The 17,303-nt window shown below is 37.5% G+C and overlaps 1 protein-coding gene across 1 annotated transcript in view; it reads right to left on the reverse strand.

The window, feature by feature from the left end:
- Positions 1 to 701: 701 nt before the first annotated feature.
- GTF2A1L (general transcription factor IIA subunit 1 like) overlaps positions 702 to 17,303 on the reverse strand; it is a 33,958-nt gene continuing 17,356 nt past the window's right edge. Inside the window, exons 6-9 of the mRNA XM_059659892.1 lie at positions 16,585 to 17,174; positions 9,738 to 9,998; positions 7,764 to 7,853; positions 702 to 1,362 (exon numbers count right to left, since the gene is read on the reverse strand). Of these exons, the coding sequence (XP_059515875.1) occupies positions 1,255 to 1,362; positions 7,764 to 7,853; positions 9,738 to 9,998; positions 16,585 to 17,174 (1,049 nt within the window). The 3' untranslated portion in view covers positions 702 to 1,254. The remainder of the gene's footprint in view (positions 1,363 to 7,763; positions 7,854 to 9,737; positions 9,999 to 16,584; positions 17,175 to 17,303) is intronic.

Genomic DNA, 17,303 nt, shown 5'->3' on the forward strand with positions numbered 1-17,303 from the left:
TTATTTCCATACAGGAAATGGGGAATTCACCCTGTGACCTGTCAGATCAAGGTATCTCATCCTTTCACAGACCATAACCCACTCAACCCAGAACTGCTGTCTGAGTGAGAGTACTGTCCTGGAGAACACTGCTCAAAGCTGAGATTAAGGATCCTAAATTTAGAGAACATGTAGACTCTACCCCTTAAGAGAAGCAGAACATGAGGAAAATGTTCCTTTGATGGATGTGAATCTACTAAGAAAGAGAGTATTACAGAATAATTTGGAGGACGATTTTCTTTGTTTTTATTGGTGCAGGAAAATGAGAGCTATCTGCGTTTTACATTGTTTTCTCTCCCTGGTTTTAAGACATTTATCCAGGTCTTCTTGCCACTAATAAGAGCAAGCAATCTCATCTGGCCTAAGCAGAGGTTCCTGAAGAGAGTATCTTTTCCTGACTTTTGTTTTAGAAAGCCTACACTCAATGAGGGGATTCCCTGTTAGGGAAAATTACGAGAGGTAGTATCTTTGAGAGATAAAAGAGTTTGGAAAGGGGTCTTCCACTGTAAGAAAAATATTTTAAAAACTGAGAAAGGGGAAACCCAGTATGACTAGGAAGAGAACAGAAGTCTAAAGTTTCAACAAATAGAATGGGAACCTAACCCTAACCCTCACAATTCTCCAGAGATAGAAGGATGTAAGAATGACCTGGCCACAGGATAAGCCCAGAGAGGCTGATTCTTAGCTCAGGAACCCTGGCCTCAGCAAAGATTTCCTTGTTCATGTATAGCATGGGTTTAGCAGAGGCATCTGCCTCCAAGGAACCATCTGGGTTGATTGCGAGTAAGGAGTATAGACTAAAAGACCCAGAGAGGCCCTCTTATATATCCTGCTACTACTTGGTGAGAGATGGGAGAAACACTGGCTCCAATCTATTAACTGATCCTGATTTCACTATGCAGGGGAACTATAGTCTGATTTAAATTTTACTTCAAGGGAAATAAATGTGACATTTCCTCATGCTCCATCACACCTGATGCATCTATGCTTTGTTATGGTACAGATAATGAGGGTTTAACAAAAAAAGACCCTTTTAAATTAGTAAATGAAAGAAATATAAAATTGTATATTCATATCTGCATCTGAATTATAATTTTATTAAATTCCAGTGAACCAAAATTTAAGCAGCTTTGTGGACTATACTGAAGCAAAAACAAGTTTCACAATGCATGATATAGTCCCACTGATGTTTATGATGTATCGAGCTCCTAAGTTTTACCACTCTGCATCACCAATGGCTTTTGCAAATACATAGTCTCTCCCTCCAAAACACATAACACCATCTTTCAAATAGAATTTCCATTTGTTCTTGCTTCGATGAATCTGTAGGAAGAAACATAGTCTAAATTAATTAATTTAAAGTCAAAGTATTATTTACATTTCTTTGCATATCACATGTGATTATTCTAACCCTAAATGGGAGTTCTTAAAAAAAACAAAAACAACTTCCTGCCCTGCGGGTGCAAATGGGGCCGGTGCCGTCAGCATGTGGGAGTGGTGGCAGTGGGAGCGGGGCTGCCTGCAGACAGGGGACCGGGGACCACAGCTGGAGAGGCCAGGCAGGGTCACAAAGGATGGGATGAGATCTGCCCCTGTGCCCACCACAGCCTCACAGCCTACAGTTCCTTTCAAGGTGCATGAATTCATGCACTGGGCCTCCAGTATGCATATAAATTCCCCGGTTAATCTCTCCCCACCCCCGCAAAAGAAACCAAAGAAATACTAGAAGAAAACGTGGTGATCCCTTGAAACTCTTGAGGCAAGAACTTTCTATTCATGACTCAAAATTTAGAAGCCATAAAAATAAAGGTTGCCAAATTCAACATCTGCATGAAAGAAAGAGAAAGCATTGAAAACAAACTCAGGAAAAAGTATTTATGCATATAACAAGGCTAATTTCCCACCCACCCCCCAAATAACAGAGCTCTTAGAAATCAATAGACAAAGATTATGAACAAACAATTCACATAAAATATAAATGGCCCTTAAACAAGCAAAAAGTTAAAAATTTCACCAAGATATCATTTTCCACCCTTCATAATAACCACTTATATTAGTTTCTAAGTATATTGGCAAAGCTTTATGAAAAGAAAAGCACTCTCAACCATTGTAATGGGAGTATATACTGGAATATCATGCAGGAAAGCATTTTGGCAATATCTAACCATATACATTTGCCCTTTGTCTCAGTAATCTCACTTCTTGGGTTTATTTAGTAGAAATAACTGTCTTATGTACCTGGCCATTCAATAGCAAATGACTGAAAAACAACTCAAATATTCATCAACAGGGAATCATTAGAATTATTAAATAATTATTAAATAATAAATCTTAATAATTCTACAATGGAATATTATACAGCTATACAATACTAGCACAAATTTCTCCAAGATATATTCTCTTTAAAAAACAAGGTGCAGAATACAAGATTCTTGTGCTACCTTTTAGGCTTGTACTTGAATAAAGAGACTCTGGAAATATATTCAGAAACTAATATAACTGGTTACTTATTTGTACTTAAGGCAGGGACAGGGCACTACTGGTAGGAAGCACAAATGATAAGAGAGTAGAAACCAGACTTTTCATGGTATAAAAGTGTTTTGTTGTTTTTAATGATGTGTATACTGGATCCAATATATATATATACATATATACACACACACACACTAGAGGCCCGGGGCACAAAAATTTGTGCACTCGGGGGAAGGGGGGGTCCCTCAGACTGGCCTGTGGCCTCTCGCAGTCTGGGACCCCTCGGGAAATAACGACCTGCTGGCTTAGGCCTGCCCCCGGGTGGCAGAGGGCAGGCCCAATCCCTAGGTGCAGCCCCCGGTCGGGCTCAGAGCAGGGCCGATTGGGGAGTTGGGGCGCCTTCCCCTGTCATGCACAGAGCAGGGCAGATTGGGAGGTTGCGATGCTACCCTCAGTCACACTCAGGGTATGGCCAATTGGGGGGTTGGGGCACCGCCCCCTGTCACGCACAGAGCAGGGCCCATCAGGGGGGTTGGGGCTCCATACCCTGTCATGCACAGAGCAGGGCCGATCAGGGGGTTGAGGAGCTCCCCCCTGTCACTCACAGAGTAGGGCCGATAGGGGAGTTGGGGCACCGCCCCCTGTCACACTCAGGGCAGGGCGGATCAGGGGGTTGGGGTGCCGCCCTCTATCACCCACAGAGCAGGGCCGATCAGGTGGTTGGGGCGCCGCCAGTCTCATACTCAGGGCAGGGCCAATGGGGAGGTTATGGCTCTACCCTGTCACACACAGAGCAGGGCCCGTGGGGTGGGGGGATTGGGGCCCCGCCCCCTGTCACACACAGAGCTGCAGCGCGATCAGGGGGTTTGGGTGCTGCCCCCTGTCACGCTGATCCCGGTGCCAGGAGGCCTCGCGGCTCCGCTGATCCCAGTGCTGGAGGCATACTAACCTTTTACTATATAGTGTAGAGGCCTGGTGCATGGGTGGGGCTGGCTGGTTTGCCCTGAAGGGTGTCCTGGATCAGGGTGGGGGTCCCCACTGGGGTGCCTGGCCAGCCTGGATGAGGGGATGATGGCTGTTTGCAGCTGGTCACACACCCTTCAGGGTGGGGGTCTCCACTGGGGTGCCTGGCCAGTCTGGCTGAGGGGCTGAGGGCTGTTTTCAGGCTGGGACTGAAGCTCCCAACCGCTCCTTTTTTTCTTTTTTTTCTGGCCTTTGTTTACCATCTGTATTTGATACAATGTTGCAGTCTGGCTGGCTGAAGCCCCGCTGAGTAAAGCAGGTTTCTGGGGTTTTGTTAGCTTCTATATTCACAACATAGTTGCTTAGAGTTGCAGCTGAGAGGCCGGCAAGTCAGGCAGGGAACGTTGGAGTTCTCCGTCACTGAAGCAAGCAAGCCTCCCTGTTCGCATCAGCTGCCTGGCTGCCGGCCGCCATCTTGACTGCCAGTTAATTTGCATATCTCGGCCCTACTCTGTGAGTGACAGGGGGATTAGCCAATGGGAAGGGTAGCGGTCGTACACCAATTACCATGTTTCTCTTTTATTAGTGTAGATATATATATATATATATATATATATATATATATACACACACACACACACACACATATTATACATATATGTTATATATGCTTTTATTTTATATTATATATAAAATTTATATTTATATTATATATAAAGTAAAAGCATAATATGCTAATTAGACTGGACGTCCTTCCAGACTACCTTCCAGACGAACCCGGGCTGCCTAGGTCCCGGGTGCCTGCTGGCGGCTAGAGGGAAGCCTGGGTCCCGGGTGCCAGAGGGAAGCTGGTGCCGGCAGCCCAGGGAAAGAAGGCCTACTCTTGCATGAATTTCATGCATTGGGCCACTAGTGTGTGTGTGTGTGTGTGTGTGTGTGTGTGTGTGTGTGTATGCAGGAGAGAGAACAAGAAAGGGAAATACTATGCTACACAATTAGCAATTACTCACTGTACTAGCTTCTAAGGGACAAAGCCAGCTATAAGCAAAAGTTTGATATTGTTAAATGCAGATGCAACATATTCAAATAGTTTCACATTTAGCTATAAATAGTATCCTATTTATAGCACAGAACACGCTCATCTACAGTAAAAAGTTTCATTTCACCATTAATCTTCCCTATGATATTCTTATTACTTTACCCTTTATATTAATCTTGGACTTTCCCTAGGCTTCTGAAATAACATGTCCATACACTTCAAGTAATTGTCACACAGCATCTTGACCAGTAACCTTCATTTGACCTTTTCTCACTGCACATCGTAATATTTGCAAAGTATTCCCCCAATTGTTAACATAAAGTTTAAAGGTGAATTCCAATTCCATATGCTAATCAAACCCAAAAATATACTTTTTTAAAAGTGCTTTTCAAAGTTTAATGAGCATGCAAATGACCTGGCAGAGTCTTGTTTAAATGTGCATTCTGATCCAGTAGTCTGAGGTAAGACACAAAATCCTGCATTGATAATTCTCCCAGGGGGAACTGACGTTACTGGCCTTCAAAACACACTGACTAGTAAAACTCTTAAAAAACTACTGAAAAGTCAATTCACTTGAGTCATCCAATACTACTTGAAACAAGCCAACTAATGACCAAAACTGGGAAATTACTCTTTTACAAAAATTCACTGCCACAAGTGGTCTTTCCCATTCTACACTAACCTTAGAGATACATTCTCTTTGCAAGTTATCTTTTGACTTCAGCACTCTTCTTTAAAAAACTTTCCAATAGTTCCCCAATGCCCTGATTTCCATTAAAAAATTTATTACTTAAAATATTAACTAATTAGAGAGTACCCTCAGACAACTAGATTTGTTAACACTATACATCTAATATCACTCCTTCTATCTACCCCACAAGGTTATTAAGAAACAAAAGGAAATGAGCAAATACTTTGAAAAATACAAAGCACTATGTAATTAATTACAAGCTATTTCCCACAATGAAGTTCAATAAGGTTACTCTACCCATAATGGTCTAGAAAATTATTTGTGCCTCTATAGAATGCACATATAATTTGGTGCCTTATAATGTTTCCTTCATAGAAGGCAATATACTATTTACAAAAAGGTAAACTAAGTCTGGTCCCTTTTCTGTTACCTATTCCTTCTTATGCTTATGTTCACCAGCATCTAAATTGCCATTTTCTATCTGAATGAAATGTTATAGGGGAGAAAACAAACTTATTTTTAGAAAAAATGATTTTTACAACATTCTAAATACCATCCTCTATTTCACCCAAGTATATTGAAATTGTTCATGAAAAAAAGTCAAAGATGTAAACATGCATTAGTCATCAGGGAAATGCAAATCAAAACCTCAGTGAGGTACCACTTCACCCCCACTAGGATGGATAGGATCAAAAAGTCAGGTAACAAGTATTAGTGAGAATATGGAGCAATCTAAACCATCATATATTGTGGTGGGAATGAAAACTGGTACAGCCACTTTGGAAGACAATATGGTAGTTCCTCAAACTATTATCACATGACCCAGGAATGCCACTCTTAGAAAGAAATGGAAATATATGCTCACACAAAAACTTGTACACAAATGTTTATAGCAGAATTCTTCTTACTACCCAAAATGTGGAAACAACCCAATTCATCAACAGAAAATGCAGTGTGGAATAGCCATACAATAGACTAGTATTCAGCAATAAAAAGGAATGAAGAACTGTTACATGCTACAACACGGATGAAATTTTAAACACTGTGTGAAGTAAAGAAGCCAGTAACAACAGACCACATATTACATGATTTCTTTCATATGAAACTCCAGAATAGGGAAATCTTAAGAGACAGGAAGTAGATTAATGGTTCCTCAGGCCTGGCAGTGGGGCTGGGAGGAAATAAGGAGATCTATACAGTGTCCCAAAAAAACATTCACATCTTGAATACATTTCATTTTCAAAATATAATAGACTCTACAGACATTGTGTATATACATTTTTTTGAACAGCCTGTAGTAGTGAGAACTAATGGGCATGAGGTTTCTTTTCAAGGTGATGAAAATGTTCTACATTGGTTGTGTTAAGGATTGCACATATCCATGAATGTACTGAATACCACTGAACTATATACTTTAATTAGGTAAACTGTGTAGTTTGTGAATTACATCTCAAATCTTCTAAAAAATAAATGTAAATATGTATAAGGACAAAAACTGATAATTCTACTACATAATCACATTATAGTGTTTTTTAAAAAAAGAAAAAAAGAGTATTATATTTTATTTACTACAGTTAAATTACTACTAATTTAATTTCTAGGCTTGAAACTTGAGAGATGCCTTCAACTCTCCCTTGTCGATCATTCTCTAATATCCAGCTAATCACCAAGGCCCACTGATCCTTTCATCATAATCTTTGATTCTTCCATGGTCTACTGCCACCCTTAGTCTGGTTCTGATCACTTCACGTATGCACTATCTCTGTTCTTACTATTTTCCTCTTTCAAATCATCAGACACTGCCAGTTTGTAAACCCAATTACAATTTTTTCAATAACATTCTCAGAAGACCAATACCCATTAAATCAAGTTTGGATTTCTCCTACCAGGATTTTGGATTTTCCAACCTGCTCACAACTTTGTTTCCCACCCAGCCTCATTTCCTAATACATCCAAAAGGAGAACACTTTAGTCAAGGCAGAGCTATCCTTCACTGTCCCTTGTACATTCTACATGCATTCATATCTCTGCCTTTTTATCAGGCTATTCTACTCTAAATGCCTACTCTCTACACTTACCTATATCCTATAAATCATTCAAGACTATTTCAAAACCTCACATCACTCACGAAGGATTTGTAGAGAACTCCAGCTACAAATGATTTCTTGTATCTCCTAGCCACTTTTAGGGCTTACTGTATGTACAATATCTTAGCAATATGTATGTACATATCTGGGCAATTGTTTTACATGCCACTCACCTTAGCATTTGATTTATCTGTCACATATTTTAGCTTTTGATTTACCTACCATCTTATTTCATGCCATTCTATTATTCCATACAGAAACATCTTGTTTCAATAAGATTCTCGCCTTCTTTAGACAAGGACTACCACTTTTTTGTATCACTGAGACCCCGCAAATTTATACAATTAATGAGATATTTCAAGATTAATTTAACTGTGAACTATAATTCACCATCATATTCCCCATCATTTTACACACCTTTCTACTATTAATGCAGCTAATAAACCCAAAGTCTAAAAAATGAATACAGTACCTTGTCATATTGACAGACAATTACATTATCCGTGTCAAACAGGTCTGGCACATCCTGTTCACTAACATCATCTCCAGAATTTAAGGGGTCCTAAAGATGAAAGATGAAAGATGGTCACATTAAGGAATTTAATGATGCTTTGAATTTTTTAAAAGTAGGCATATGTACATATATCTTGGAGAGTCAGAACAGTAGTGTACTTAAAAGTCAAAGAGCATGAGGTTGACTACTTATCTTCGGAAAATTATTAAAACTCCTCATTTCTCAGTTTTCTCATCTGAAAAAAATGAGGTAATTAAAACAACCCATAAGGCAGTGGAAATGTTAAATAATGTAAGGCAGATAAGACTTAATATGATACCTGGCACATATGCAAGAACACCATAAAAGACAGTTATTACTACTTACATGCTTCTTAATTACCATGTTCCATAAAAACTTTGGTACATTATTAGGATTAGAGTAGACAGCATATGCCTCTGTCCTGGATGCCTTCTTTACCTACACTTCCATCCCCTAAACTTCACACAATCTCTAGTTAACACCTGTGGACAGGCTATTTTGAGCTAGAACTTGTCCATGCAACTGGCTACTTTTCTTTTAGTAGTTTTGGCAACCCACAGTTCCCCTTACTGTTCCACAGACCAGTGTTTTGTTCTTCAAGAGTAGTTCAGCTGTAGACACGCTGTTGTAGTAATTATGTTGGTAAATATGATGCCAAGAACCAAGAAAAGGCTGTAAGACGGATAATATAGTCTGTTGTAACTTTTTGCCTTCACCTGTATATATCTCGAAGTTGCAATCACAGCCACTCTCACTTTCACAAAGCATTCTTACTAAAATTCCATATTTTATTGCCAGATTATATGTCTTGAATCTGATGGCGTCCTCTCCATGGAATCATTACTTCCTCAAGTGATAACTGCTGTTTTGGTATATATAAAGATTTAAATTTCGAGATAGTGATCCAAAAGAGGTCTGACTTTGTAAGAACGGTCTGTGTTACATGTTGTTTGTGAATTATCATTAAGAATGTATTTGCTTGAATCTCTTTTTAGTCACAGTTTTTGGAAATATGGGTGATCAAGTAAAGGATCAGTTGACTGGTAATCCTCCCATTCTGGCTTGTTAGTCTCATCAATATAATTAAATGAAGAAATTTCTTTATATCCATATAAGTAATTCAGTCCATGTTGAAGTTTTAGCAGAGGCTTTGTGGTATTTTTCCATTTAGTACTGGTATAAATTTATTTGAGAAGTAATGAGATCAAAAAAATCCTTATCAAAAAATAAATTGGTTACTTCACTTATACTTTGTGGGTCCTCAAGCTGAACAGTTATGCTTGAAATATTTTTATAACCCTCCAAGGCTGGTAAAATATCTTTTTTTTTTTTTTTGCCCATTCTTCTTTGGAATCACTTTCACTGTCAGATACTATCACATTTCTCTTTTGCCTTCGTGATGGTCTAATGTCAGACTCATTACTATCTTCTGATAAAGTACTATCTTTCAACTGACTACCAAAGTCACTCGGACAATCAGACAAAGTGGCTGTACATAATTTGCTCAAACATTTCTCTCTGCTATGACATGTCTTTTTAAAAACTTTTGCCATAATAAAAAATGGATGGAAAGAATTAGATGTATTGCTTGTCATGTCTCTGGAAATACTGACTGACGAGTTGAAAAAAGACAGAAGTTAACTCGTGACCTGTCAGCAGCATTCAGACACAGAAACACGGTCAGCAAGATGTTAAGATCAACAACTATAGTAGCCGATTCCTAAATACTTACTACTGGTGTAAATTACAAGTTTCAGATTAAAAGTTTAAATATTAGCATACAAATAAGTCTCATTTTAACACTAAAGACAAAGTTAATCTTAATTGTTATTCCTCTTGGTTCCAAAGTATATGAAAGTACAAATGTTGTAAACTGAATAAAGTAAGTTTCAACTCAAAAGTAATGCTCACCTCTTCCACAATGTCTGTTTGAGGGTCTTCGTTATCACTACTGTTAGTAGTTGAATCTCCATTTGATATGTTATCAGCTTCTCCTTCAAGTACCTTCAGGTCTCCTGCATCAATAATCTCTAGAACTTCATGCTCATCTACATCTTTTGTACTTTCTATTTCATCATTGGAAGATGTATCACCAGTTCCATCTATTTGAATTATTTCATAAATATCTTCATCAGGTACCTGAATGCTTAATCCCATCTGAGAATTATAATCCTAAAAAGAGAAAGAAATGCAATGAAGTTTTTCAAATTAAACAATGTGTCTAAAACATTGAATCATACAAAATATAAAATTACTTAAACATCTCATAAGTGGTCCCTTTAAATCTTTCTTTCCTGTAAGATGATATTCCCTAATTTTGAATAAAACATAGGAATAATTTTAAAATTATAAACCTACTCATAGTCACATATAGACAGCAAATGAGTTCCCTGCTTTAAGATAGCATTTACCAGTGTTTATATAACTTACTTAAATTTATATAGTACCTGTTAGCTTTTAAATATTTCACATTACTTTAAACAATAACTCATGGAGTAGAAAGGACAAGAGATATAATGCTCAGTGAACAAATGAAAAATATAAAGGATTGCCCTAACTGAAATAAGACAAAGAAACAGAAAAATCCAAAATTATAGTTAGAAAATTCAATACTCCTCTCTCAGTAATCAACAGAAAAAGTAGACTGAAATTCAGTAAGGATGTAGAAAACCTGAACAACACAATTAATGATAAGTTAACCAAATTAACATTTATAGAAAACTGTACCCCAACATGCAGTTTACAGAATATTCACCAAGATGGACCATATTCTGGGCCATACACCAAATCTTGACAAATTTAACACACACAAAATATGTTCTCTGAGCACAAAGGAATTATTAAACCAGATACCAGTAACAAAAAATCCCCAAAGATTTAAAATTAAATAACACATTTCTCAATATCCATGAGTCAAAGAGTAAGTCACAAGAGAAATTAGAACAATTTAAATTAAATGCAAACAAAACATAACATTTCAAAATTTGTGAGAAGTAGCTAAAGCAGTGCGTAGAGAGAAATTTATAGCATTGAATTACTATATTTAAAAAAGAAGCACGTTTCAAAGCAATAGCCTAAAATCCACCTTAAGAAAATAGAAAGGACCAAATTAAGCTCACAGCAAACAAGGAACTAATGAGATAAAAATAAATAAATGAATGAAACAGCAGGAAAAAAAAAAGTCAATTAGACTAAAAGTTCATTTTTTGAGAAGATTAATAAAATCAATAAGCTTCTAGCCAGAATGACAAAGAAAAAAAGAGAGAAGCCAGATAAAGAATATTAGGAATTTAAAAAGAGGTGATGCCATAGATCCTGAAGACACTGAAAGATAGGGAATTATCAGTTATTTTGGCTGCTATAACAAAATACCATAGACTAGGCAGCTTATAAACAACAGAAATTTACTTCTTATGGAGGCTGGGAAGTCCAAGACCAAGGTACTAGGAGATTTGGTATCTGATGACAGCCCACTTTCTGGGTCATAAGACAGTGCCTTCTCATGATGTCCGCACATGGCAGAGAGGCTAGGGAGCTCTGTGTGGTCTCCCTAGTAATATATATATTACCTCAGAGAGGAAGGGAGAAAGAGAGATAGAAACATGAATGATGAGAGAGAATCCTTGATTGGCTGCCTCCTGCATGCCCCCTACTGAGGATCAAGCCTGAAACATAGGCATGTGCTCCTGATAGGAATCGAACCTGGGACCCTTCAGTCTGCAGGTCAATGCTCTCTCTATCCACTGAGCCAAACCGGCCAGGGCTGTGTGGTCTCTTTTAAAAAGCAACTAATCCCAATCATGAGGACTCCATGCTCATAACCTCCCAAAGCCCTCACCTTTTACTTACTAATACCTTTGGGAGTTAGGATTTCAACATATGAATGGAGAGGAACGTAAACATTCAGACTGATAAAAGTCAACTTACAAAAATTAATTTTATGTCTATATAGTAGCAATAAACAATTGGAAATTAAAATTTAAAGAGGGGAGGAGGGACAGGAAGAGATTAGCTGTAGAACTCATATGCATAACCCATAGACACAGATAATAAGGAGGTGAAAGCCTTGGGGGGGAGGGGGAGGGAGACAAGGGGGGGGGAAGGACACATCTGTAATACTTTCAACAATAAAGATAAATTGCTTTAAAGGTGCATAAATAAATAAATAAAATGAGAAGAAAAACAATAAAATAAAACAATACTATTTAAAGCAGCAAGAGAAAAGCAACTCTTCACATACAAGAGATTATCAATAAGCTAACACACAGATTCATCAGCTGAAATTTTGAATGCCAGAAGGCAATGGATGATAGATATGTTTACTAGTAAAGTGCTGAAAGAAAAGACTCTCAATTGGGAATTTTATATCTGGCAAAACTGTCCTGCAAAAATAATTGAGAAATTAAGGCATTCCCAGATAATGAAGAGAGAGGGGTTAGATATTAAAGTAAGATTTCTGAAGGAAGTAATAAATGGGTCAGTAGGAATTAACCAGAGGAAAGGATAGTGGGAAGAAAATCCAAGCACCAAGCAGAGGATAACAAAGGCAAAAAGAGGGGCAGGAAACAAGGTCAACACAGAGATTCGCTTATAGTTAGCTTGCTATTCCTAGTAACGTAGTAGGCATGAAATAAAGGAGGAGTAAATAACAAATTCTAAGTAAGAAAGAACATGGAGGTCCTTTCATGCCACATTAAGCAGCTTAAACTTTATCCTGTAGGTGATGAGCAGTCAGTGATTTGATTAGAGACTGCACTTTGGATAAATCTCTAGGAGCCTTGAGGAACAGAAATTAATAGTTAATATTCATTGAGCACTTACCCTGTGCTAGGCAGAGTGCTCCTGAGCACTTCGCATTGATTATCTCATGTATTCCTCCCACCACTACAACTCTATGGTAGATACTATTATCTTTATTTTACATATGAGAAAACAGTAACTTGTCCAATTCACACAGTTATTAAGGGACAGAGGATGGATTCAAAGTAATTCTGATCTCTGAAGCCTAATCCTTTAACCTCTAGGATGGATGGATTGGGAAGAGTAGAGTGAAAAATAGCAAAGACTATAGGCTAATTAATTATGAAACGACTATGTTAACCCAAATAAGAAGCAATTAGGGCAATGGCAGTAGGTATGAAAAGGGAACAGATTCCAGAAATATTTAGTTTTAAAAGTTATCAAAATTACATGATTCAGCCTTAAAAATGAATGAAATTCTGACATAGGCTACAACATGGAAGAACCTTAAAATATTATGGTAAGTAGCCTAGCCAGCATTGCTCAGTAATTGAGCATCAACCTATGAACCAGAAAGTCACGGTTTGATTCCTGGTCGGATACATGCCTGGTTTGGACATGCAGGAGGCAGCCCATTAATGATTCTCTCTCATCATTGTTTCTCTCTCTCTCTCTCTCTCCCTTCCTCTCTGAAATCAATAAAAAAAAAATTAATATTATGTTAAGTAAAATAAGCCAGTCTGCTTTCACTTAGGAGTTACACAGGATAGACAAATTCATAGAAAGAAAGTAGAACAGAAGTTACCAGAAACTGGGTGGATGGAGTGGGTAATGAGGAGTTATTTGTTTAGTGAGTACAGAATTTCAGTTTGAAATGATGAAAAGTTCTGGAGATGGGTAGTGATGATGGGTGTACAACAATGTGAATGTCCTTAATGCTATACACCTAAAAGAGTATGGAACTATGCATTTGAAATGGTTTAAATGATATAATTTTGTGTTATATATATTTTCCCACATTCACAAAATAGTTTTTTAAAAGTACATAATAAAAGGAGAAAAAAGAGCCAAAAGGTAATTTTAGTCCTTAGCTTGTGACCCCAGGTGGGCAGTGGTACCATGCAATATCTCTGATGAAGAACAATGAATTATTGTGACCTTCTAGTAGAGCTATCTACAAGGCAGATACAAGAATGAAACTCAGAGGAGTAATAGGGTTGAAAGTATAATCATCAACAAATAGGTGGTAGTTAAAACTATGATAATACATGAGATTTCCCAGGGAAAACATGAAGAAAAGAAATGAGCTGCAGCTAGATCCTTAGGAAATAGGAAGGGCAGATAAAGAGGAGGAGCTCATGAAGGAACTATAAGCATACAGTCAGAAAGGCAAATAATTATAAGGAAGCAGAAATGACAGTATTTGAACTTGGGGCAATGAGAATGTCTGAGAAGGAAAGGTAAGAGATAAAAAGGAATTAAAGAAGATACACTACCATACCATTTCTCTCCTAATCCTACTTTTTGGAGTTCTAATAAAGACCTGAGTTTCATGGCATTATAGCTCCATAGTTCTCCATGGCATTATAAGATTAGAAAACAAAAGTCCTACACTGAGGAAAAACTTAACATAGTAATAACATAGATTTTAAAATAGGAGCTCATCAAAAATTGTCAGGAATATATGTATGAAACAGTACAAATGTTAAATTTACATAGAAATGTAAGATCTCTGGCAGTTTATGCAAGAAAAGTAAACAATTACAGCTAATTTTAACTTGCAATAAGAATTTCTGAAAAGCTACTTATAAAAAAAAGAAAAGCTATTTATAAATTTTTTGAAAATTATATTAGCATAAACTTCACCAGATTAAGAACTATTTTAAAGAAATCCGACAGTAAATTTAAAAAAATAATAAAGTAAATTTTGAATGTTTGGACTGTGTTTTAAATACAGATCTGTTTTAATACTAAACCAACAAGTTATATGAAAAGTTACCCGCCCTGACTGGTTTGGCTCAGTGGATAGAGCATCAGCCTGAGGACTGAAAGGTTCCAGGTTCGATTCCGGTCAAGGGCATGTACCTTGGTTGCAGGCACATCCCCAGTGGGGGGTGTGCAGGAGGCAGCCAATCGATGTTTCTCTCTCATCGATGTTTCTGACTTTCTATCCCTCTCCCTTCCTCTCTGTAAAAAAATCAATAAAATATATTTTTAAAAAAAAAGAAAGAAAAGTTACCCAATATACCACATGCCCATTCTATATAATAAAAGGGTAATATGTAAATCGACCGAATGGCGGAATGACCGGTCGCTATGACACGTACTGACCACCAGGGGGCAGCTCCTGTATTGAGCATCTGCCCCCTGGTGGTCAGTGTGCTCCCACAGGGGGAGGGCTCCTCAGCCAAAAGCCGTGCTCATGGTTGACAAGCACTGCAGCAGTGGTGGGAGCCTCTCCCGCCTCCATGGCAGCACTAAGGATGTCTGACTGCTGGCAGTAGGACATCCCCCGAGGCTCCCAGACTGCGAGAGAGCACAAGCCACCTGAGAGCACCCCCCCCCCCAGTGCAAGAATTTCATGCACCAGGCCTCTAGTAAAGCATAATAGCACTACTATAAAGCTTAATATGGCACCAGAAGCTATTTAAAAACTCTATATACATCACCTCTGATAATCCTAAAAGTATGAGGTTGGTTTTATACCCAGTTCAAAAAGGTAAAAGTGGTGAATTTGGAATTTAAACCTATTATGAGTCCAAAGCTTAAGTTCTCAACCACTATCCCCTAAACAATCCTTGATTAAGCTCCCTTAACTAATCTATTTCCCCATATTAGAACAAAGTACAAGGTGATATCTAATAAGTAACAGTAGACTAAGTCCTTGAATCATCACACCAGAAATCTGCAAAGTTCATACAGAATCCAGGAGAAAAATGCCTCTAAAAATTGTAAGTGATAGAAACAAACACTGCTTCATAATTATGAGTTTAGCCTACATTTCTTAAATTTTTATAGTATTTGGAAAATATAATAAATACCTGAAAAACACTTTAATCTTAATACTTTATGCCAAAACTAAACTAGAAACAGACTTGCTAAAAAAATTTGAACAGGCTTCATCAAACATCTGAAACATTCTAAAACAGGTCAAATAGTTTCTTATAGTCTTTTTCTTTGTTGGTTATCCTTTACTGTACACTATAGCCTTCCCCTTCTACCTATGAAAATGTTAAGGTGGCACTTAACTTGTACAGACTTGTACAGCAGTTCTAGAGGACCACCAAACCTTTAGCTAGAAACACAAACCTTTAACTATTTGTCCTCTGTCACTAAAAATTGGGTAAGTAGAGTAATCTATGACATATTTCACATGTGTAAAAAGATAAGATGATATCTTTTATTTTACCATCCCAAATTCCCCATGAATCTTTCTGTCATCACTATGAATTCCTTGAAAATAATCAAAACCTATTTTTAATATGGAAAGTTAATTAGAAACTATTTTTCAGTGGTTTGAATTCCAAAACAAATTATGTTAACTAGTATTTTAGCAAGCAGAAAGGAACAAAGTATCTACTAGAAGATAATTCCTCATATAGAGAAAATTTTCATATGGGAGTTTAAGAAAATTAGGTAGAGCAAGAGAAAAACCACTTTGGACCTTTTTTGTATTTTAAGTTTGACAATGAATTTCCCCTAAATATTTGTTTAATTACTAGAATGGATTTCTTGGTCCTTTACATTTTATCTGCAGACAAAAACAATTCTCACCATGTTAAGGGAGAGGTAAAACTGATTATCTTAAAACAATGCATTTTCTTTAAAGAAATATTCTAATTTATTAATTGAAATTAAAAGTTTAGAAATTCTGAGCATGAATACTTTAAAAACTAATAGTTATAGTAAAAACAATTTAAAAAACATTTTTCTAAAGAAATATACATACTTCTAAGGAACCTTACATTTTAAAAAACTCAGAATGTCTAATTACTGGCCATTGCTTATCCCCTAATACCTTCTCTGAGACAGGTAGGCTGCTGGGTTCCTCTGTATTTCTTGGCTGCTTCACAGAATCACATCCCAACATCCTATTTTTAAGAAAATGAAGCTGACCATCAGATGAGTGCTGGTGCTGAGCCCCCTGAGGGCCTGTGGCGATGGGCCCACCATGCAGATTTTGAGTCCCACCAGCTGAAACACTGAGCAATGGCTCCACATTGGCATCTCTTTGAGAGACCTGTGGAGGAACTCCAACACCAGGAAGGCTGACATACTGAGAGCTTGCTGGCTGACTCAACAAAGCTTCAGACATGATTTTATGCTCACTTCCAGGAAGTACAAGTATATCACTGGTGGCATTTTCTAAATGTTTCCTATCCACTGTCCCAGCGTGAAGAATTGTGGGTTGCTGGAGCACAGTTTCCATTCTCTGTGATTTTTCAATAGCTGCTTGAAGAGAACATGGATTCAACTGTGGAACACTGGTCTGTATTATTGAAGGCTGCCGAAGCTGCTGAAATACTTGCTGAATTGGATGCTGAAGAATACTTGCTCTTCCAGAAGTCTGTGTCACCGCAATTGGTACATTGACTTTATAAAGGTAACCTTAAAAAGGAGATATCAAAACTATAAGAACAATAGAATCCTAATTTCCTTCAAAATACAACATGTACAACAGGCTGGGAGGAAATATATCAATATGTTAACAGTGGTTATCTCTAGGAGCTTGTTTTT

Source organism: Myotis daubentonii, chromosome 12, assembly GCF_963259705.1.
Source record: "Myotis daubentonii chromosome 12, mMyoDau2.1, whole genome shotgun sequence".
Classification (NCBI taxonomy): domain Eukaryota; kingdom Metazoa; phylum Chordata; class Mammalia; order Chiroptera; family Vespertilionidae; genus Myotis; species Myotis daubentonii.